We start from the raw sequence: 22,163 nt of genomic DNA on the forward strand, positions 1-22,163 counted from the left end.
TAAATGACTTGGTCTATTTTCAGGATTTCCCATTTAATAAGACTTTTTGTAGAAAACAATACAGATAGTAATATACACACAGTTAATTGAACTGACATTTATTATGGACACCTGTATGTTAATATGGTGAGTGCCCTGTGAAATCTTCATTGTATGTCCAGGAACAGTTTTTACATGGTCAAATAAGCCTGTAACCTGGATTGTTTCGCTACTTCAAACTACCTGCTTTTTGCTCTTATACATGAGATGTAGAAGAGCCATTCTGACCATCTCAGTGAGAACCTGTCATTGACTCCAGGGGGTGGGAGGTTAGAATGATGTAAGGAATGTGATATTCCAGAAAGTATATATTGTGGTTGTTCCTAGACATCATTTAGCCCTGTGTTGGCTAGTACAATCTTCTCTCCAGGTTTGAAGGCAGGCATCCCAATGTACGGACAGCTGGCACATCGGAAGGCATCGCCCAGGTAACACTGAAATTCAGGTCAACAATTACAAACTGGCTTCACAAAGATGCTGGTGTTGACAGCCATGGTGGTTGCATATGGGCAAAGAGTGACACTCACACTTCCACAGGCGGACTTGGGCTGGCTGATTGTCTTGGCACCCTTGCTCTCCTGTTCCAACTCCTCAGCAAGACCACATGAGCTACATAGGAGTAATGACAAACAAGGCAACAGTAAGCATGCCGTCCCCCACAAATGATGCAGCAACCCCCTTGGATAAGTGTCATTTTGTAAATGCCAGATCTCTAGGGCAAGAAACATCATTCACCCAAGTTGTTAAAATCAGGCCAGTTGTTGGATAATGCGTAGGTTTGCTAGACTCATTTCAGCACTGAGTTAAACATGTTCATTGCTTGTTATAGAGTCACCGTGTGGTTGATATGAATGTCCTCGCATATGTTGATACTTGAGTGTTTGCAACATATGCACCAAAATTGTGGTACAATATGAATATCATTGACCGATTTATATACATTTGTGCCAGACCACACCCATGTTAATTGGTCAATAGTGGCCAGGTACTATTCCGGAAAATATTACATTGAGAGACCTTTGTATATATATAATCTATGGACACCACTCATTTGGTGCCAGCAGAGTAGTGTTTTTTAACCAAATTTAAAATGGTGGAAAATCTGACCTTATGGGTCCCTGAGGCAAATGTGTTCCTTGTGGGGAGAGGGCCCTATGTACTGAATTTCATGACTTAAGGTCAAACAGGGTGAGGGTGTGACCTTTCAAAGTTCACATTTTCAATCTGGAGACAAATCCACAGTCACCTCCCCAATTTCATTGTGGGGGACATTTACAAGAGAATAGTTATGATACAAGGCAACCATGTGTAATTATCTCCATATTTGCACTAGAGATATTCAATAATCAGTTGAACTTTATCACTTGTGATGATGCCAACTAACTTGTTGGCGTATGGGTGAGGCCTCTTTTCTGGAACCAAATAAAGAGTGAGGGGTGTTTCTTACCAGTTCTTGCAAGCCTTCTTTTTCTTGGTGGTTCCGTCACCACAGGAGGGCGCTTTGAGGGAGGATGCGTCTGGCTTCTTAAAGTCATCTGCATCCAACAGCGCATCTGAATCTACCAGGTCCTGAGAAGACAAGACAAGGGAGTGGCATATTGAGAATCACCATCAGAGAAATATAAAAACTAAAAAATACACAAATCAATCACTCACCACATCATCATCATCCATGTCATTGGCTGACAGGGTCCACGCCCTGGCAGCATTGGGGTCAAGTACAGGTTTGTCTACTGAAACAAAATCAATTACATTTTCAAAGGAGACCAGGAGGAATAGTATGACATGTTAACAGAAGGAAGGAGAACTCCACATACCTGGTTTTGAGGTTTTTTTCCCAAAGGAAAGCTTCAGCTGGCTTGAAGAGCCCACTTCAAAGTTGGGTTTAGAAGCAGACATGCGCACCCTGGATAGTGTGTTACCCTGGAAGCCTGTGTATGTCTTCAGGGCAGACACAGCCTCTGGGGTCAGGGGTTCTTTACTGACCTGTCAATGTTGGTAAAGAAAAAGTGTGTAAAGTACACAGTGCCTGGAGGAGTGAATCTATGACATTCCAGTGCTGGTTTACTCACCTCAGTCACTGACACCAGGCCAGACAACTTCAAGGCTGATAGAAGCTTCTCAGCAGTCCTCACTTTTTGGTCATCAGTTCCTAAGGACAGGTGTCAAGAATCTGAGTCCTTTACTATGTGTCCTCAATCATGACCAGGACACTCAAACACTTCGCGCTCTCCACCTTCTTACCTGTAACAGGTTCTTCAAGCACTAGTTTTCCATCAGGTTTGATCACTCTGGCCATCTCTGCTAGTGTCTCTGAGGTGTGGACAGAAAAGCTGTCAGAGAGTACACTTGAGAGGACCCAGTCGTAGCTTGATGCTGCATGTGAAGCTGAGGAAAGGAGAGAAAAGAGCATGTAGTTAATAAAATTGTACAATCCGATGCCCTTATAACAACTGTATATATAGCTAGACATATCAGACATGCATTGTTCACACCCATGACACCCACCAGCTCAGATTTAAAAAGAATAATCCTGTAGTTAAAAGCAGATAAGATTTGCATTCCTCCAACTTTATTCTGTTTATATACCCAACATCAGAGTTGAACCAAACTTTTTTTCTAATAATAAGACATGTGGAATCCAACTAAATAGTCAAAAGCCACCCATGGACCCCCCACGCCAAACCCACCCCAACAACGAGTATACCATATCAGTTCTCTATGTCTGACAAGTACTGTATGTAGTATGGAGCAGTTAGGGTTATGTCCTATCCTACATCCTGATATTCTGACCACTAGATGAAATAGATGATGAACTTCAAGATGGTGAAAGTACATGGTGATCTTGAAGCTCCTTTCAAATAAATATTGATAATATTCTGGTGACATGATGATTGATGCTTGACTGCCATTTGACAAATTAATAATCTCATCATGTAGAATACCCTACAGTAGGTTATCTGCAAACTGATGCCTAGAGCGCACGTGCCAAGACCAGAGTAGTAGACACATTTACTATTTAACACAACAGTTTGTGATAAAACTAATCGGTAGAGTTTTGGAAACATGTTGAACTTTTGATTTTTATTCAGGTTGTCACACACAGATTTTTATCCACAACAAGTCCGTTTGGTGGATACACCACTGCTGGGAGAATACGCATATTTTCTTTATGCAGATTCTAAAATATTTGCATGGAAATCTGTCGCTAAATTGGTTGGAAACCTAGCTACTAACTTGCATTGGATTTGTGCCACAAATGCTAAAAAGGTAGAAAGCATGGATTGTTGTCATAACAAAACAAAAAATACAGAACAGCACCATCTAGTGGTCAGAACTTGGTAATATCAGGATGTAGGATGGGACATAAACCTAACAACAGGGAGGGAAAACATCACCAAATTCACTGGGAATACATTACATAACATGAAAAAACAATACTCAGAGCTGCAGCTCCAAACTACTTGTTAGACATAGAGAACTGTTACTGTATACTGGTTGTTGGGGTGGGAGTGGGGTGTATTGGCATGGGATGTGGGAGGGTCCGTGGGTGGCTTTTGACCATTTCTTTGTAATCCTCATGTCTTACTCATTGTTACATTTTTTGGGGGGGTGGGGGGTCCAAATCAGATGTTACTTAATATATTTATTGAACATTACAGGAATCCTATAATTTAAAAAAATTGCAATTTGGGTGCAATCAACTAGCTTTATTATTTCAACAAAATAATGTTGCAGGAAAGCTCATATTATCTGTTTCTAACTACAGAAACAATTTCGTAACAATCTGAGATGGTGGGTGTCAAAATCCTCTGTCCTGTACTTTTTGAGGTGGAACGACCCACATGTCAATGCATGGGTTTAAGAACAAGCATAGGCTAAGTGTTGTAACAGATCCTCAGGTGAATGAGTGTCACTATAAATCAAACTTTATTTGTCACATGTGCCGAATACAACATGTGTAGACCTTACCGAGAAATGCTTACTTACAAGCAGTTCAAGAAGAGTTAAGAAAATATTTACCAAATAAACTAAATAAAACAATTATAAAAAGTAACACAATAAAACAACATTAACGAGGCTATATACAGGGGGTAACGAGTCAATGTGCGGAGGTACAGGTTAGTCGAGGTAATCTGTACATGTAGGTAGAGGTGAAGTGTACATGTAGGTAGGGGTGGAGTTATGGGATCCTGAGTGACACAGAGGTCTAAGGCACTGCATCTCAGTGCTAGAGGCGTCACTACAGACACGCTGGTTCGAATCCAGACTTTATCACAACCGGCCGTGATTGAGAGTCCCATAGGTCGGAGCACAATTGGTCAAACATCATCCGGGTTTGGCCGGTGTAGGCTGTCATTGTAAATAATAAATTTGTTCTAAACTGACTTGCCTAGTTAAATACAAATAAACAAATTACAGATGAATACGCATAGATAATAAACTTACACATCATAAGTCTTTCCATATTCTCCAGGGACACTCGGCCATCGGTGCCAACCATGGCCCCTAGACTCTCTGCCAGCTCCTTCAGGGTTGTTGGGGACGAAGGCTGGCTCCACACCAAAAGCACCTTATCTCCTGCTTTCACACCAAGGTCTGCCATGTCCTCCTGCAAAGCAGCAATCAATTAACTCAATGTCATTTAAAATCGACTAAAGATACCACCACAGGACAGCTTCTATCAGACTTGACTTATCTGAGTGTGTTGACATCCTGCTGATAACACAGCAGGGAGACAGGAGTTTTACTAGACCAGGGGAAGACAAAAAGCAATAGGGTTTACTCATTCCAAAATCTGTCCTTGTACACTGTTCCCAGAGCGCCGAAGACGTAGATGTCGATTTAAGGCAGCTCCCCGAACCTTTCCGATTCAGACGGGTTGGGTTAAATGCGGAAGACACATTTCAGTTCAACGCATTCAGTTGTACAGCTGACTAGGTACCCCCCTTTCCCTTTAGTATTTTTTTATGCAGGTCAATTAAAAAATGTATTGCTAATTTGCTACTTGGGGCTTATTTGATCGAAAATATGCTTCGTAATGGCTAGGTTGTTACGAATGCAATGATATAAGTTGACGCAGGTGGCATTTCGGCAACTTATATTGGAGTTGTGCACCTGTTATTCACACGCGTATCTGCCCTATCACTGATCTCGCCTGCCTTCCATCTTTGAGGACATGCATTTCCATTGTTAGAGCGGTCACTCGACTATCTTGTCAATAAAATAGATCATCTTTGACAAAAGCACCCTGATAGCAGCAGTCACATGACCTGAATGATTGCGAAACATAAATACACAATGCTTTACTGATTTATGTTAGGATTTCACATTTTCAGGACTAGTTACAGCCAGCACCTTGCATCAGTTACACATACATCAGGATTAATGTTAGTATCTCTGTAGTTCAGGGCTAGAATCCAACCTCATAATAAACAAACATGAAATGTGTAATATTCTAGAACCGACTAGAAACCAAAAAAAAGTTTCTGGCAAACGACGCTACTACCAGTCAAACAGACACCATCAAGCATATTTAACCAACTTGTGTTCTATAGATTATATTGGTCTTATCGCCTCGTTTAATTGTATTTGTGACAACCAGCCAGCTAGTAACGGCGTGACATAGAAGTTCATTAACGCTAGCTAGTTTAAGCTAAAAAGTTCCAATCAAAATGTATGTTTTCACTATGCAAACTCAACAAAACGTGTAGTAATTCCGCTTTCACTTTGAGAATTCTGAACATTAAATAGGGCAAAGGGGTTTCGGTCAAAGTTAGATTACCTGCTTGCTAACTTACCTCTCCGGTCAAAACAATTGCCTCGTTCAAAACAACTGGGAAATATTCGACTTGCGTGCTGCTTAAAGAGAGTCGCGTAAAAATGACGCGTCTGATATCTTCAAAAAACAGTTCGTAGCTAGATATGGCGGCGCTGCTACAAGGACTTCGAGTTGGAAGAGCCCTTCGATGTCTTGGCAGCGGTGAGCCAAGACTTGCTAGTTGGTCTTAGTCTAGACATTAGCTCAGGAACTTGTTTTTGGTAATCGTGTTGATTGATTTAGGTCTAAATCGCAAGAGAGCTTGCTAACTAGCTAGCCAACCAATGGGAACACACTTATCGGAGAAGGTGATAATGAAGGACAGAATTAGATTACATAATGTTGGCTAACTACTCATTGCAAACTACATCTCAGCGCAAGAAAACATTTAACTTAGTTATCACAACTGCAAGTATTAAGCTCTTTATTGCAATACACGTAGCTAGGTAACGTTAATATGCAATAATTGACCCCTTAAATTGTGAGAGGGTGGCGAGTTCAGTCAGCCTGCTTGTATTTTCACAAACTACCTAGCTACATAGGGACTCCCCCACCCATTATTTGGCAACTATACTGAACAAAAATATAAAGTGTTGGTCCCACGTTTCATGAGCTGAAATAACATATCCCAGATATTTTTATTTCGCACAAAAAGCTTTTCTCTAAAATGTTGTGCATGGATTTGTTTACGTCGCTGTTATTGAGCCTTTCTCCACTGCTTCTCAGTGCTAGAGGCGTCACTACAGACCCTGGTTCGATTCCAGGCTGTATCACAACCGGCCGTGATTGGGAGTTCCATAGGGTGGCGCACATTTGGCCCAGCGTTGTTAGGGTTTGGCCCAGGGTAGGCCATCATTGTAAATAAGAAGCTAATCAGGTGCATTTTGTGCTGGGGACAAAAGGCCACTAATGCAGTTTTGTCACAACACAATGCTACAGATGTCTAAAATTGAGGGAGGTTGCAATTGGCATGCTTGACAGCAGGAATGTCCACCAGAGCTGTTGCCAAAATTAAATATTTATTTCTCTATAATGAGGCTCCTCCAACATTGTTTTAGAGAATTTGGCAGTACGTTCAACCGCAGACCACATGTATGGTGGTGTGTAGGCGAGCGGTTTGCTGATGTCAACGTTGTGAACAGAGTGCCTGATGATGGCAGTGGGGTTATGGTATGGGCAGGTATAAGTTACAGACAACGAACACAATTGTATTTTATCGATGGCAATTTGAACGATACAGTGACGAGATCATGAGGCCCATTGTCGTGACATTCATCTGCCGCTTTCAGCATGATAATGCACAGCCCCATGTCACAAGGATCTGTACACAATTCCTGGAAGCTGAAAATGTCCCAGTTCTTCCACGGCCTGCATACGCACCAGACATGTCACCCGTTGAGCATGTTTGGGATGCTCTGGATTGACGTGTACAACAGCGTGTTCCCAACAATATCCAGCAACTTTGCACAGCCATTGAAAAGGAGTGGGACAACATTCCACAGGCCACAATCAACAGCGTGGTCAACTCTATGCGAAGGAGATGTCGCGCTTCTAGAGGGAAATGGTGGTCACACCAGATACTGACTGGTTTTCTGATCCATCCCCCTACCTTTTTTTGAAGGTATCTGTATTCCCAGTCATGTGAAATCCATAGATTAGGGCCTAATTTATTTATTTAAATTGACTTACATGAACTAACTCAGTAAAATATTTGACATTTATATTTTTGTTCAGTATAAGTTAAGCTAATACATGTGCTCAGGACACAGGATGCAAAGTTTCAGTATGAACATAATTACAGCATCTTTCTCTGATTATTTATTCTAGTGGTGGTTCCAAAAACATCCAGTCCCCAGTGTAATGGCCTGAGACGAGGCTTGCACTGTGCTGCACTTCGGCTTCAGGGGGACAAGGATAAGTCCATCCCAGTCCCTCCATCCTCCACCGCATCCCCGACTACAACTTTCCACGAACATTATCAAGCTCATCCATCTGAACATGACACAGCCACATCAGCGCAGGAAGCTGCTGCTGCTGAGGAGGCTCCCCAGCCCAACATCAGGTTAGGATGATACAGCAAACTGACACTTACACACCGTACCAATGCATAACATTACCATACCACATTTGACATTGCTGCTGATCTTGGACACCCAGAACTAACATCTTTAGTGTGTCAGATGCTCGAATAAATTCTGGGGGGAGACATGTTTGAAAATGTACTAACGAGATTAGCGAAATCTCCACCCGTCTAAACCGCAACTCTCAGCCAGTCTATTGGCCACACCTGAAAAATCGTGAGTACCAGAACAAAGTTCCAATTGACAGATTGCATCTCAGATTAGACTAAGATTTTTTTCTTCAACAAGCAGGAAGCACAGGACATTCCCCAAACACCAGAACAGGGCCAATATCCCCGTTAGTTGCAAGAGGAGGAGACGCAGGTATAGAGGACGCAGAGCGGGATGCCTTGTGAGGACCCGCAGGAGGCGAGTGGGAAAGCTGCCGTTACAGTCAATATTACTCGCCAACATACAATCATTGGACAATAAACTAGACGAGGTACGATCACGAATATCCTACCAACGGGACATCAAAAACTGTGATATCCTATGTTTCACGGGATCGTGGCTGAATGACGACATGGATATTCAGCTAGCGGGATATACGCTGCACAAGCAAGATAGAACAGCACACTCCAGTAAGGGGGGGTGGGGGGGCGTTCTGTGCATATTTGTAAACAACAGCTGGTGCATGAAATTTAAGGAAGTTTAGATTTTGCTCGCCTGAAGTAGAGTATATTGTGATAAATTGCAGGCCACACTACTTGCTACTTGTTTATTTACCACCACAGACAGATGCTGGCACTAAGACCACACTCAGTCAGCTGTATATGGAAATAAGCAAACAGGAAACCACTCAGAGGCGGCGCTCCTAGTGGCCGGAGACTTTAATGCAGGGAAACTTAAATCTGTTCTACAAAATTTCTATCAACATGTTAAATGTGCAACCAGAGGGAAAAAAATTCTAGACCACCTGTACTCCACACACAGAAACGCATACAAAGCTCTCCCTCGCCCTCCATTTGGTAAATCTGACCACAACTCTACCCACCTGATTCCTGCTTACAAGCAAAAGTTAAAGCAGGAAGCACCAGTGACTCGGTCTATTAAAAAAAAAGTGGTCAGATGAAGCAGATGCTAAACTATAGGACTGTTTTGCTATCACAGACTGGAACATGTTCCAGAATTCTTCCGTTGGCATTGAGGAGTACACAACATCAGTCACTGGCTTTATCAATAAGTGCATTGAGGACGTCGTCCGCACAGTGACTGTACTTACATACCCCAACCAGAAGCCATGGATTACAGGCAACATCTGCACTGAGCTAATGGGTAGAGCTGCCGCTTTCAAGGTGTGGGACTCTAACCCGGAAGCTTACAAGAAATCCTGCTATGCCCTGCGACGAACCGTCAAACAGGCAAAGCGTCAATACAGGGCTAAGACTGAATCATACTACACCATCTCGAACGCTCGTCTTGTGTGGCAGGGCTTGCAAACTATTACAGAGGGAAGCACAGCCGAGAGCTGCCCAGTGACACGAGCCTACCAGATGAGCTAAATCCCTTCTATGCTCGCTTTGAGGCAAGCAACACTGAAGCATGCATGAGAGCATCAGCTGTTCCGGACGACTGTGTGATCACGCTCTCCGTAACCGATGTGAATAAGACCTTTAAACAGGTCAACATACACAAGGCTGCGGGGCCAGACGGATTACCAGGACATGTGCTCCGGGCATGTGCTGACTTACTGGCAGGTGTCTTCATTGACATTTTCAACATGTCCCTGATTGAGTCTGTAATACCACCAAAGGCAACCTGCCTAAATGACTACAGACCCGTAGCACTCACGTCCGTAGACATGAAGTGCTTTGTAAGGCTGATAACTCACATCAACACCATTATCCAAGAAACCCTAGACCCACTCCAATTTGCATACCGCCCAAATAGATCCACAGATGATGTAATCTCTATTGCACTCCACACTGCCCTTTCCAACCTGGTCAAAAGGAACACCTATATGAGAATGCTATTCATTGACTACAGCTCGATGTTCAACAAATCAAATCAAATTCTATTTGTCACATACATGGTTAGCAGATGTTAATGCGAGTGTAGCGAAATGCTTGTGCTTCTAGTTCCGACAATGCAGTAATAACCAACAAGTAATCTAACTAACAATTCCAAAACTACTGTCTTATACACAGTGTAAGGGGATAAAGAATATGTACATAAAGATATATGAATGAGTGATGGTACAGAGTGGCATAGGCAAGATGCAGTAGATGGTATCGAGTACAGTATATACATATGAGATGAGTATGTAAACAAAGTGGCATAGTTAAAGTGGCTAGTGATACATGTATTACATAAAGATGCAGTAGATGATATAGAGTACAGTATATACGTATACATATGAAATGAATAATGTAAGGTATGTAAACATTATATTAGGTAGCATTGTTTAAAGTGGCTAGTGATATATTTTACATCATTTCCCATCAATTCCCATTATTAAAGTGGCTGGAGTTGAGTCAGTGTCAGTGTGTTGGCAGCAGCCACTCAATGTTAGTGTTGGCTGTTTAACAGTCTGATTGGCCTTGAGATAGAAGCTGTTTTTCAGTCTCTCGGTCCCAGCTTTGATGCACCTGTACTGACCTCGCCTTCTGGATGATAGCGGGGTGAACAGGCAGTGGCTCGGGTGGTTGTTGTCCTTGATCTTTATGGCCTTCCTGTAACATCGGGTGGTGTAGGTGTCCTGGAGGGCAGGTAGTTTGCCCCCGGTGATGCGTTGTGCAGACCTCACTACCCTCTGGAGAGCCTTACGGTTGTGGGCGGAGCAGTTGCCGTACCAGGCGGTGATACAGCCCGCCAGGATGCTCTCGATTGTGCATCTGTAGAAGTTTGTGAGTGCTTTTGGTGACAAGCCGAATTTCTTCAGCCTCCTGAGGTTGAAGAGACACTGCTGCGCCTTCTTCACGATGCTGTCTGTGTGAGTGGACCAATTCAGTTTGTCTGTGATGTGTATGCCAAGGAACTTAAAACTTACTACCCTCTCCACTACTGTTCCATCGATGTGGATAGGGGGGTGTTCCCTCTGCTGTTTCCTGAAGTCCACAATCATCTCCTTAGTTTTGTTGACGTTGAGTGTGAGGTTATTTTCCTGACACCACACTCCGAGGGCCCTCACCTCCTCCCTGTAGGCCGTCTCGTCGTTTTTGGTGCCCTCAAAGCTCATCATTAAGCTAAGGATCCTGGGACTAAACACCTCCCTCTGCAACTGGATCCTGGACTTCCTGACGGGCCGCCCTCAGGTGGTGAGGGTAGGTAGCAACACATCTGCCACGCTGATCCTCAACACTGGAGCCCCCCAGGGGTGCGTGCTCAGTCCCCTCCTGTACTCCCTGTTCACCCACGACTGCATGGCCAGGCATTACTCCAACACCATCATTAAGTTTGCTGATGACACGACAACAACAACGTCACCGACAACGACGAGACAGCCTATAGGGAGGAGGTCAGAGACCTGGCTGGGTGGTGCCAGAATAACAACCTATCCCTCAACGTAACCAAGAATGAGACTATTGTGGACTACAGGAAAAGGAGGACCGAGCACATCTCCATTCTCATTGACGGGGCTGTAATGGAGCAGGTTGAGAGCTTGAAGTTCCTTGGTGTCCACATCACCAACAAACTAGATTGGTCCAAACACACCAAGACGTTTGTGAAGAGGGCACGAGAAAAAGCCTATTCCCCCTCAGGAAACTAAAAAGATTTGGGTCCTGAGATCCTCAAAAGGTTCTACAGCTGCAACATCGAGAGCATCCTGACTGATTGCATCACTGCCTGGTACAGCAATTGCCCGGCCTCCGACCGCAAGGCACTACAGAGGGTAGTCCGGCTACCCGGACTATTTACATTGTGTCCCTTTTACGCTGCTGCTACTCTCTGTATATCATACATGCATAGTCACTTTAACTATACATTCATGTACATACTACCATCAATTTGGCCCGACCAACCAGTGCTCCCGCACATTGGCTAACCGGGATATTTGCCTTGTGTCCCACCACCCACCAACCCCTCTTTTACGCTACTGCTATTCTCTGTCCATCATATATGCATCGTCACTTTAACCATATCTACATGTACATACTACCTCAATCAGCCTGACTAACTGGTGTCTGTATATAGCCTCGCCACTGTTATTTTTCACTGTGGTTTTAATGTTTTTATTTCTTTACTTACCTATTGTTCACATACCTTTTTTGCACTATTGGTTAGAGCCTGTAAGTAAGCATTTCACTAACGTCTACACCTGTTGTATTCGGCACTCGTGACAAATAAACTTTGATTTGATGGTGCAGTTATGTAGACCAGAGTGGAGAACAAGGAGAAGACTATGAAACAGAGGAGCAACTGCAAGTGCGCATCCTTAACGCTGCGCTGGACTTTGTCCCACTACATGGTTGGACTGTTGAAGCCATTTCAGCAGGAGCTGAGGTTAGTGAGTTTAGGGATATTGGATTCACTGTAGTTGTGTGGATGGAGAGGTTGGAGAGTGTAAGGTAATGTGACTAAATATAATTGTTGCTTTCCTATCACTGTTTTCCTCTGAGCAGACCCTGGGTCTCTCAGCAGCCGCCAGTGGAATGTTCCAGAATGGGGCAGGGGACCTGGTCCTGCACTTCATAGCTCAGTCCAATACCCAGCTAACAGAGCAACTGGCAGAGCATCACAATCAGGTCCAACTTGGTCAGGCAGAGTAAGTTCCCGCACTCTAAAATTAGCAGGTGGAAGAATGATATTGCAGTTAGGATTCAAACATGTATGTGATTTGTTATTGGTATGTATGTGAGCATGTGTTAACTGCAGATTTTCTTGCAGACCAAAGAAAACTGCCGAGTTTCTTAGGGATGCAGTGGAAACCAGATTGAGGATGTTGACCCCATACATAAATAATTGGCCACAGGTATCTTGCACACAACACAGTATAACAATTGGGCCCTATGTGCCCTAGACCTTGACAACTGACGGTTAATCCCCTCACCTTGAACCAGTTCAAGCTACTCCTTGATATAAAGTAGCCTAATCCTGTAACGTCTTTGACACACTAATAGAGGCAACCATTTATTACACCTGTACACCACAGGAGGTTGGTGGCACCTTAATTGGGGAGAACTGGCTTGTGGTAATGGTTGGAGCGGAATAGTTGGAGTGGTATCAAACAAATGGTTTCCATGTGTTTGATGCCATTCCGATTTCTCAGTTCCAGCCATTTGCCATACAGCTTACTTAGAAATGTATCACTGCCATCCACATTCTTAGTCTCTCCCAATTATTATTTTTTATTACACTCTAACAAATATAATTTTTTCCCTGCTGATTAAAGTACATCTTCCTTTCTCCAGGCTTTGAGTATTCTGTTTCTGCCACACAACATACCAAACAGTCTGAAGCACCTCTCCACCCTGGTGGATGATATCTGGTACTACGCTGGAGACCGCTCCACAGATGTGAGTCGATCCCCTCTGCCTAAATACCCCTCTTCCCATGTCTTCCTCACCCCTTTTCATCATCACCTCATACTATCTGGCCTGCCTCTGCAAAGGTTACTACTCACCACCTCTCCCTCTCACTTTTAGCACAGTTTACTCCTTTAATCCATCTCCTATGCGCTATAATATCCCTATTTTACATGTGTGCTACTGACATTTGTCTAATCCAAATATTTATATTTCCATCATGACGAAGGTTTTAGGATAGTCTGTCAACAACCACTATGCTGTGTCTGTTTATCAAAATCCTATTTTTTCAGTTTTCCCTCTGTTCTCATCTCAGTTGAACTGGTATACAAAACGAGCTGCACTGACTGGGATCTATAACACCACAGAGCTGGTGATGGTACAGGACTCCTCAGAAGACTTCCAGGACACCTGGAACTTTCTTGACAACCGCATCCAGGATATTGTCAACATGGCCAACGCCACCAAACGGGTACCATTTCCTCAGTCTGTGTATAGTCTCTTAATATACACTACCGTTCAAAAGTTTGGGGTCACTTATAAATGTTCTTGTTTTTGAAAGAAAAGCTAATTTTTTTGTCCATTAAATTTACATCAAATTGATCAGAAATACAGTGTAGACATTTGTTGTAAAATGACTATTGAATCTGGAAATGGCTGAAATTTCGTTCCAATGGCATGTTATGTTAGCTAATCCAAGTTATTTTAAAAGGTTAAATGATCATTAAAGCCTTTTTGCAAAAATGTTTTCTAAAGATCAATTAGCCTTTTAAAATGATAAACTTGGATTAGCTAACAACGTGCCATTGGTACACAGAAGTGATGGTTGCTGATAACGGGCCTCTGTACGCCTATATAGATATTCCATTAAAAATAAATATACCGTTTCCAGCTACAATAGTCATTTACAACATTAACAATGTCTGCACTGCATTTCTGATCAATTTGATGTTATTTTAAATGGGCAGAAAGTGTTTCTTTCAAAAACAATCATTTCTAAGTGACCCCAAACTTTTGAACGGTAGTGTAGGTAAATGGTCACCAGTAATGAAATGTCAAATTTATAAATCATTAGAAAGACCTCACTAGTATACAACCTATATTAAGGGAACTCTATACGTGTAATTGACATCTTTTGCTATTGTGTCCTGTAGGCGGCATCCACAGGAGAAGCAGTGGTGCAGGGGCTTATGGGAGCTGCTGTTACGGTGAGGATGCTAGAGAGAATATGCATGTTTGAGATGCACAGAATAAAGGATTATTATAACACATTGACAGCTTAAACGCTTCTCTAGACATTGTGAAGATATGTTGTATCTGTGTCTTGAACACGCACAGCCTCATTGCTTGTAACCTTAGGTGGCTTTTCCCCCAAAATTCTGCATTGTTTAAAATGATAATACCAGGCACTGCATTTGTTTAGTTCCAATTGTATTTCGTGTGTTTAGTAGTGACTGGAGATTTCTCTATTTTTCAGCTGAAAAATCTAACCGGAATTAACCAGAGACGGTGAAACAAGATGGCTATTTCTGTTCCACCATCCTCTCTAATCTCTGCCAGTCAGAGGAGGAGTTTGTGTTTCAATTGGTTTTCCCTCATACCCACTCCTATCCCTTTTTGTATAAAGGACACAAAAATGTGATTGTATTTGAAACATTTTTGTTCGGCTCCATCGGGAGTTCCTAAATAAATTACAGATGAATTACAACAGAACAATTTTCTATTTGTTTTTCACCCAAATTGATTTAGGATGAGGACAAAGCATAATCGGAAAGTGTCAACTAAGAAACAAATCTATATTAGATATATCCTGTGTGTATTAACACCTATCTCTAGGAGTTCCTACAATGCGTTAACAACACTGCATGGATTTTTATCTTGGTGCATTTTTTAAAAACATTTAGAACATTTCTGGACGTCACGGTGTGACCCGGATGTTAAAAAGAACCCGCCCACCACGACTGACCAATCAGACTATTGATTTATTTCGGCCAATAAGCGGTAAGCAATTTGAGGCCTTCCCGGTGGCGTTGTTTAGACCGACAAGACGTGTAAATTTTAATGTACATTGCTTTTCTTATACGTTAACCATGCCGTATGCTAACCAGCCAATAGTGAAGATCACAGAACTGACGGATGAGAATGTTAAGTTTGTCATTGAGAACACCGACCTGTCGTGAGTAACCATTCAACTGATTATCAAAAAGTTGTTAGCGAGCTTGCGATAGGGTAGCCAATGTTAGCGCGCCTGCGATAAACTTGATAATCACAGCTGTAAATGTTTTGATCGTTGTACGTGAATAAATAAGTTGCAATGGAAACAGACGTGTGACTAACTAGCTAACGTTAGTTGGCTTGCAAGGGTGGCGCACCGGGGCTTAAACCATTGTCTCTCCTGGCTCTTATCTGGGGTCGTGGTGCTCGACGACATGGAGGGCTTGCTGCTAGATCATATTCTTATTACAAGAGACTGCTACTGTCTAAAGTTTCACATTCATTCTTTCACGTGTGTTATCTTATTTATACAGGGTTGCGAATTCCATCCGACGTGTCTTTATGTCAGAAGTTGCAACAATAGGTAAGAGTGATTAAATCAGGCTGTACATAATTAATTGGTACTAGTGTATATACAGCCTGAAACGAATAGCTGCAAACTCGTGTAACTAAATTGTCCTTACAAGACAGAATGTTTATAGAAAATTACATTTAAACTTACTCTACCGGTTGTATGTGAGATGTGTCCTTCAGCTGCTCGAAATTTGCAATATGGTGTAATTGCAAACCGTAATTCGAGGCGTTTCTTGATGTGGGCGTTCCTTTATCAGGTACGCCAATTTGTGCCTGCCATTGGTCAATTCCGGTGTTATGATACTGGTTTCTCGACACAGATTATTTGTTTACATAGGTTAGGATAAGTACCGTAGCAGATTTTAAAAAACAAATATCTTATGTTTCACTGAGTTATAGCTGAACAAAGACATGGATAATGTACAGTTGGCTGGTTTTCCTGTGCAATTGCAAAAAAGAACAGCTACGTTGTCTATTTCTCAATAACAGCTGGTGTGCGAAATTAAATATTAAGGAAGTCTCGAGGATTTGCTCACCTGAGGTAGAGTATCTCATGATAAGCTGCAGATCACACTATTTACCAAGAGTTTTCTATTTTTTTGTAGCTGACTATTTACCAACACAGATGCTGGCACTAAGACCACAGTCAATGAGCTGTATAAAGCCATAAGCATACAAGAAAATGCTCATCCAGAGGCGGCATTCCTAGTGGCCAGGGGCTTTAATGCAGGAAAACAAATCTGTTTGACCTCATTTCGACCAGCATGTTACATGTGCAACCAGGGGGGGGGGACTCTAGACCACCTTTACTCCACACACAGAGACGTGTACAAAGCTCACTCTTCCATTTGGCGAATCTGACTATTATTCTATCCTCCTGATTCCTGCAAACAAGCAAAAACAAAAGCAGGAAGTACCAGTGACTCACTCAATACGGAAGTGGCCAGATGACGCAGATGCTCAGCTACAGGACTGTTTTGCTAGCACAGACTGGATTATGTTCCAGGACTCATCAGATTGCATTGAGGAGTATACCACATCAGACACCGGCTTCATCAAAGCACATCAATGACATTGTTGACCATTGTTAATTACAGGCAACATCTGAACTAAAGGCTAGAACTGCCACTTTCAAGGAGCGGGACTCTAACCTAGACACTTATAAGAAGTCCCACTATGCCCTCAGACAAACCATCAAACGGGCAAAGCGTAAATACAGGACTAAGATTGAATCCTACTACACGATGCTCGTCGGCTGTGGCAGGGCTTGCAAACTATTACGGACTACAAAGGGAAGCCCAGCCGCACAGTGACACAAGCCTACCAGAAGAGCTAACTTACTATGTGTGCTTTTAAGCAAGCAACACTGAAGCATGCGTGAGAGCACCAGCTGTTCCAGATGACTGTGATCACGCTCGCCCGGTCAACATTCACAAGGCCAGGCAGATTACCAGGACGTGTACTCCGAGCATGTGGCACCAGGACAACAACCTCTCTCAACGTGATCAAGACAAAACGATCATCATGGTCCAAACACACCAAGACATTTGTGAAGAGAGCGCAACAACGCCTATTTCCCCCTCAGGACACTGAACAGATTTGGCATGGGTCCTCAGATCCTCAAAGTTTTACAGTTGTATCGAGAGCATCCTGACTGGTTGCATGACCGCTTGGTATGGCAACTGCTCGGCGATGAAATAACACATGGCATTCTCTCAACTGGCTTCATTAGGTAATCACCTGGAATGCATTTCAATTAACAGATGTTAAATTCATTTGTGGAATTTCTTTCCTTAATGCGTTTTGAGCCAATCAGTTGTGACCAAGTCCATATTATATCAAGAACCGTTTAAGACATGAAGGTCAGTCAATACGGAACCTTGCAAGAACTTTGAAAGTTTCTTCAAGTGCAGTCGCAAAAACCATCAAGCGCTATGATGAAACTGGCAATGTAGAAAATAGTCAAAATAAAAACCCTCGAATGAGTAGGTGTTCTAAAACTTTTGACCGGTATTGTACATATGACCTCAACTAACCTGTACCCCTGCACATTGACTCGGTACCAGTACCCCCTGTATATAGCCTCGTTATTTTATTGTTGATCTTTTTATGTTATTTAGTCAATATTTTTCTTAACTGCATTGTTGGTTAAGGGCTTGACAGTAAGCATTTCACGGTAAGGTCTACTACATCTGTTGTATTCGGCGCATGTACAATTTGAATTGAGATTAGGATCATTAACGTGGCTGGTTAGGATCATTACTGGCGTGGCAGGTTTAGGAGAATGAGGTTAGGAAAGGGGTTGGGGTTAGGCTCAGCTACATTGCTACAGTCAACAACTGATGTCCCTGAAGCGAAAGAAATGTCCACAGACCAATGGCGAGCATCAATGGGTGTAACTTCATATCAGAAATGCCCCTAATTGCAGTCTGCAATTACTCTTCTCAAAAATTGAGACAAAGTACCCACATGAAAATATTGTTTACTCAACTTTTTATAGAGGCATATTACCGTCTCTCTAAAAAGTTGGGTAAACAATACTTTCCTGTGGATATTTTCTCAAATTACGTGAAGCTGAAAGACTAACAGCACAGACAGAGTAAGTTTTTAAATGTAATTTTATTCATCATTCTGGCTTGTAAGGAACATTTTAGATGATTTTGCAGGCATTTGTCAGGCTGTGTATATACCAATTGTGTATTACAGCCTGATTAATCAGACTAGGTCAAATACAGCATCACCCGTGGTTGTTATAATCTCATGAACGTGTAGACATTTGTTAGTCATGTCCTCCCCAGTCCCCACAATGATTAATATTTTTGGAAGTGTTCATGTCCTTGTTTAATTTCAGCTATTGATTGGATTCAAATTGATGCAAATTCTTCTGTGATCCACGACGAGTTTATTGCTCACAGAGTGGGTATGTAGTTAATGTATTATAAGACTCTATGTTTTTTTTTTCCTCCCTTTCTCCTTTTATACCAATATTGTACTGATCACTAACTCAGTCTATGGTCACATTTTTCAGGTCTTATTCCCCTTACCAGTGATGATGTTGTGGACAAGATGCAGTACTCCAGAGTAAGCATTTGGACACCTGATTAAGACCAGACAATGGCTGAAAGTTATGTTGCTAGCCATGCTCACTTGAAGATAAAACCACTAAGTCTTTTCACCTATTCCCGTCTACCGCAGGACTGTACATGTGACGATTTCTGCCCAGAATGCTCTGTTGAACTGACACTGGACGTTCGCTGCACAGAGGACCAGACCCGCCATGTGACCTCACGAGACCTGCTGTCCAACCACCCTCGAGTCATTCCTGTGAGTGCGCTTCCATTCAACAGTAATTCACATACAGATTTTCCTCCCCTTATTATTTTGTTCGGAAGCGAGTTGACTTATCTTATTTGATCTTTAGGTGACCTCCAAGAGTCGAGACAATGATCCCAATGACTATGTTGAACAGGATGGTAGGCTGCTCTTTCCAATGGTTTTCTATTAAAGTATTTTTTTATAAATATTTGGTCTCTTACATTCATTGCCGCTCTCGCATTATCATTCTACCCTCTTCCTCATCTTGGCTCTGCCTCCTTCCTCTCGTCAGACATTTTGCTGGTGAAGCTTAGGAAGGGTCAGGAGCTGCGTCTCAGAGCTTATGCCAAAAAGGGTTTTGGCAAGGAGCATGCCAAGTGGAACCCTACAGCAGGGGTGTCCTTTGAGTATGACCCAGACAATGCACTGAGGCACACTGTTTATCCACGGCCAGAGGAATGGTGGGTTACATTTTAATGTTCTTAATGGAGACCCATGACCGTATTCTGTGAGGGGGAGAGTTACTGTGAATTGACCCAGAGTTTTTCTGTCTCAGGCCAAAGAGTGAATACTCAGAGATTGAGGAGGATGAGGTGCAAGCACCCTTTGACCCCAATGGCAAACCTGAGAGGTGAGTATCAGTTAATTGGAGTCTAAATGGTTCTTTACCAGTCAGTACCAATGTATTGAATTACATGTCTGTTATTGAGCATTTGTGTCCTTCAGTGTCAACTGTCGCATTCCAAGGATGACTGTGTGATACAGGTTTTGATGGTGTTAAAGCAGTATGTGATGACAAAAGATGGTAAATAATGATCAGTAGGAAAGATGGTAGAGATGTCACTCTTAATTTGTGTTGTGGCACAAACTTGCAGGTTCTATTACAACGTGGAGACATGTGGCTCACTGCGACCGGAGACCATCGTCATGTCTGCTCTGGCAGTGCTGAAAAAGAAACTGAGTGATTTACAGACCCAGCTGAGCCATGAAATCCAGAGTGATGTCCTCACGATCAACTGAGTCCTGCAGTTTTAGCCAGTTCTACACTGCTCACAGAGATCAGAAGCAGACCCAGTTCCAAATGATGGATTTATTTGATGGTAGCAAATGTGTGATATTGGCAGGAGAAATGTTGATCCAACCATATCAGCTCACCTACTGATATCGTCTGTTGTTTCTACATCATCCACCATATTGTTTTTGTCTACATCTCCGCTTTGTAGAAGTTGTTTGCAGGATTATTTTTTAAATTGTATTTTGTGTAATGAACCTTTTATTTTTTTTCAATAAACCTCCATTTTCATCCAGTTTGAAAGTGATTGCCTTTTAATCTAAATAAAGTGGTGAATTAGAGCATAGGTGAGCAGTCATTGTGACTTGGGTATATGTAGGCTACAAGGTTTGAATCAATGTTTGAAGAGAAACCTACAGAATCGCAATGATGTCTTGCGATCATTACTTTATATTCAGACAGTATCCAACTCATGCATCACTGGCCTGTTTTGGCTGAACAAGTGATCAGATTTCATTATTGTAGTTACCACTAAGGAAAGGAAATTGGGTTGATTTTGTTAGCTTTAATTAGCATTACAGGGTCCCAGCTTTTCAGTACTCAGCCAAACGCGTAAGTGTAGCCTACAACCTGTCCTGACGAATGAAGTGCTGGCATGACAGCTGGTAGCATAGCTATAAGAGCGATGGGTCAGTAACCGCTAGTTCCGACTCCCTGAGCCTACAAGGTGAACAATCTGCCCTTGAGCAATGCACGTAATCCTAATTGTATCAGGGTCAGAGTTGATAATGGCAGACCCTGGCCATGACACCACTCTCAGAAGGTGTCTCCAGGAGAGTTGGGATATGGAAAGAAAACAAATGACTAATTCACAGATGCCTATTAATACACACTTGTACATGTGGGAAATAAGACATATTAGCACCCACCAAATTATGATTTATGTACATTTTCGGTGCTGCTCGAGCCCAATCTAGTCACGGCTGCAAAACCGAGCGTTGATATTTTGGGGATAATCTCAATCGCGTTCTCCGCGCCTCTTTCTGAAAACCCATTGGAGGAGAAGGTCAGAAGGGAGGGCGCTCTACCTTTCTCATCCAATGGAGTTTGAGAAGCAGGGGAGGCGAGAGAAAGGGAGAAGTATTCAATTGAGTTTCTCCCTAGCACGTGAAAGGGAAGGTGCGTGCATCGTGGACATGCAGAAAAATGGAGACGTGTGATATTCATGTTAAAATGATTTGCAGAAAGATAATCAATTCCAGGCAATTAATGTCAGGTCAGAACCGACTACCCTATTAATACATGGTTATTTTCATGATATCCCTCATAAATAAGGCAACAATGTTGCGACAGAGACAGTGAGGAACAATATTGCGTTCATTGAATGAATGCCTCATGTAATCGACAAGGTAGTGGTGTCTCAAGGGCAAATAATATACAGTAGCCTAATAATCACTATGCAAATTGCTTCACAGACAGTGAAATTCACTACTTTTGTCAAGTCATTTTTACATTGATGAAGATTATAGCAATGCTTGCAAGTTGCAACAAGACAAACTCTGCTTTTTTTCCAGATAGAAGTTTATGTGGATATCTTGATTTGACTTTTGAACTTGGTCTCGTGCTGTGACACAATCAACACAGAGGCTGAGATGTCTGCAGCAGAAACTGAGGCCTGTATCTATTTATTTATTTTATTTTATTTAACCGGGTAGGCAAGTTGAGAACAAGTTCTCATTTACAATTGCGACCTGGCCAAGATAAAGCAAAGCAGTTCGACACATACAACGACACAGAGTCGTTGACACATGGAGTAAAACAAG

General features: G+C 42.4%; 3 protein-coding genes across 8 annotated transcripts; 2 read left to right on the top strand and 1 right to left on the bottom strand.

Moving 5' to 3' along the window:
• Window positions 1-4: 4 nt before the first annotated feature.
• ciapin1 (cytokine induced apoptosis inhibitor 1) lies at window positions 5-16,240 on the bottom strand. Of its 6 annotated transcripts, none has more exons than XM_029634086.2 (9): window positions 16,162-16,240; window positions 4,489-4,651; window positions 2,284-2,427; window positions 2,112-2,191; window positions 1,857-2,025; window positions 1,696-1,772; window positions 1,487-1,608; window positions 567-648; window positions 5-473 (listed from the first exon to the last, which is right to left on the bottom strand). In XM_029634086.2, exons 2-9 carry the CDS (start codon window positions 4,643-4,645, stop codon window positions 363-365), a joined length of 942 nt encoding a protein of 313 aa, XP_029489946.2. In that variant the 5' UTR covers window positions 4,646-4,651; window positions 16,162-16,240; the 3' UTR covers window positions 5-362. The 6 variants fall into 6 exon arrangements, with proteins under 6 accessions (XP_029489946.2, XP_029489949.2, XP_029489944.2 ...); XM_029634089.2 differs by lacking the exon at window positions 16,162-16,240 and adding an exon at window positions 5,841-5,924 and having other exon boundaries at window positions 1,696-1,769; XM_029634084.2 differs by lacking the exon at window positions 16,162-16,240 and adding an exon at window positions 5,841-5,923.
• coq9 (coenzyme Q9 homolog (S. cerevisiae)) lies at window positions 5,937-15,161 on the top strand. Its single transcript, XM_029634082.2, has 9 exons — window positions 5,937-6,022; window positions 7,688-7,922; window positions 12,288-12,423; window positions 12,543-12,685; window positions 12,808-12,892; window positions 13,332-13,436; window positions 13,762-13,917; window positions 14,600-14,653; window positions 14,923-15,161. Exons 1-9 carry the CDS (start codon window positions 5,965-5,967, stop codon window positions 14,956-14,958), a joined length of 1,008 nt encoding a protein of 335 aa, XP_029489942.1. The 5' UTR covers window positions 5,937-5,964; the 3' UTR covers window positions 14,959-15,161.
• polr2c (RNA polymerase II subunit C) lies at window positions 15,351-20,635 on the top strand. The gene is made up of 9 exons (XM_029634083.2): window positions 15,351-15,621; window positions 15,974-16,023; window positions 18,865-18,933; window positions 19,042-19,094; window positions 19,209-19,337; window positions 19,435-19,486; window positions 19,621-19,789; window positions 19,885-19,959; window positions 20,204-20,635. The coding sequence occupies exons 1-9, from the start codon at window positions 15,380-15,382 to the stop codon at window positions 20,346-20,348; spliced, it is 984 nt and encodes a 327-aa protein (XP_029489943.1). The 5' UTR covers window positions 15,351-15,379; the 3' UTR covers window positions 20,349-20,635.
• Window positions 20,636-22,163: the final 1,528 nt, after the last annotated feature.

This window comes from Oncorhynchus nerka, linkage group LG25, assembly GCF_034236695.1.
Source record: "Oncorhynchus nerka isolate Pitt River linkage group LG25, Oner_Uvic_2.0, whole genome shotgun sequence".
Taxonomy (NCBI): Eukaryota; Metazoa; Chordata; class Actinopteri; order Salmoniformes; family Salmonidae; genus Oncorhynchus; species Oncorhynchus nerka.

Bases quoted from the DNA above. Each gene is read 5' to 3' on its own strand.
- ciapin1 (XM_029634086.2), bottom strand. From the start codon at position 4,645: ATGGCAGACCTTGGTGTGAAAGCAGGAGATAAGGTGCTTTTGGTGTGG. The intron at 2,192-2,283 runs GTAAGAAGGTGG...ACCTGTCCTTAG, and splicing joins GCTTGAAGAACCTGTTACAG to GAACTGATGACCAAAAAGTG. The intron at 474-566 runs GTGAGTGTCACT...CCTGAATTTCAG, and splicing joins CCAAGTCCGCCTGTGGAAGT to TGTTACCTGGGCGATGCCTT.
- coq9 (XM_029634082.2), top strand. From the start codon at position 5,965: ATGGCGGCGCTGCTACAAGGACTTCGAGTTGGAAGAGCCCTTCGATGT. The intron at 12,424-12,542 runs GTTAGTGAGTTT...TCCTCTGAGCAG, and splicing joins CCATTTCAGCAGGAGCTGAG to ACCCTGGGTCTCTCAGCAGC. The intron at 14,654-14,922 runs GTGAGGATGCTA...TCTATTTTTCAG, and splicing joins TTATGGGAGCTGCTGTTACG to CTGAAAAATCTAACCGGAAT.
- polr2c (XM_029634083.2), top strand. From the start codon at position 15,380: ATGTTAAAAAGAACCCGCCCACCACGACTGACCAATCAGACTATTGAT. The intron at 19,095-19,208 runs GTAAGCATTTGG...CGTCTACCGCAG, and splicing joins ACAAGATGCAGTACTCCAGA to GACTGTACATGTGACGATTT. The intron at 19,487-19,620 runs GTAGGCTGCTCT...TCCTCTCGTCAG, and splicing joins TGACTATGTTGAACAGGATG to ACATTTTGCTGGTGAAGCTT.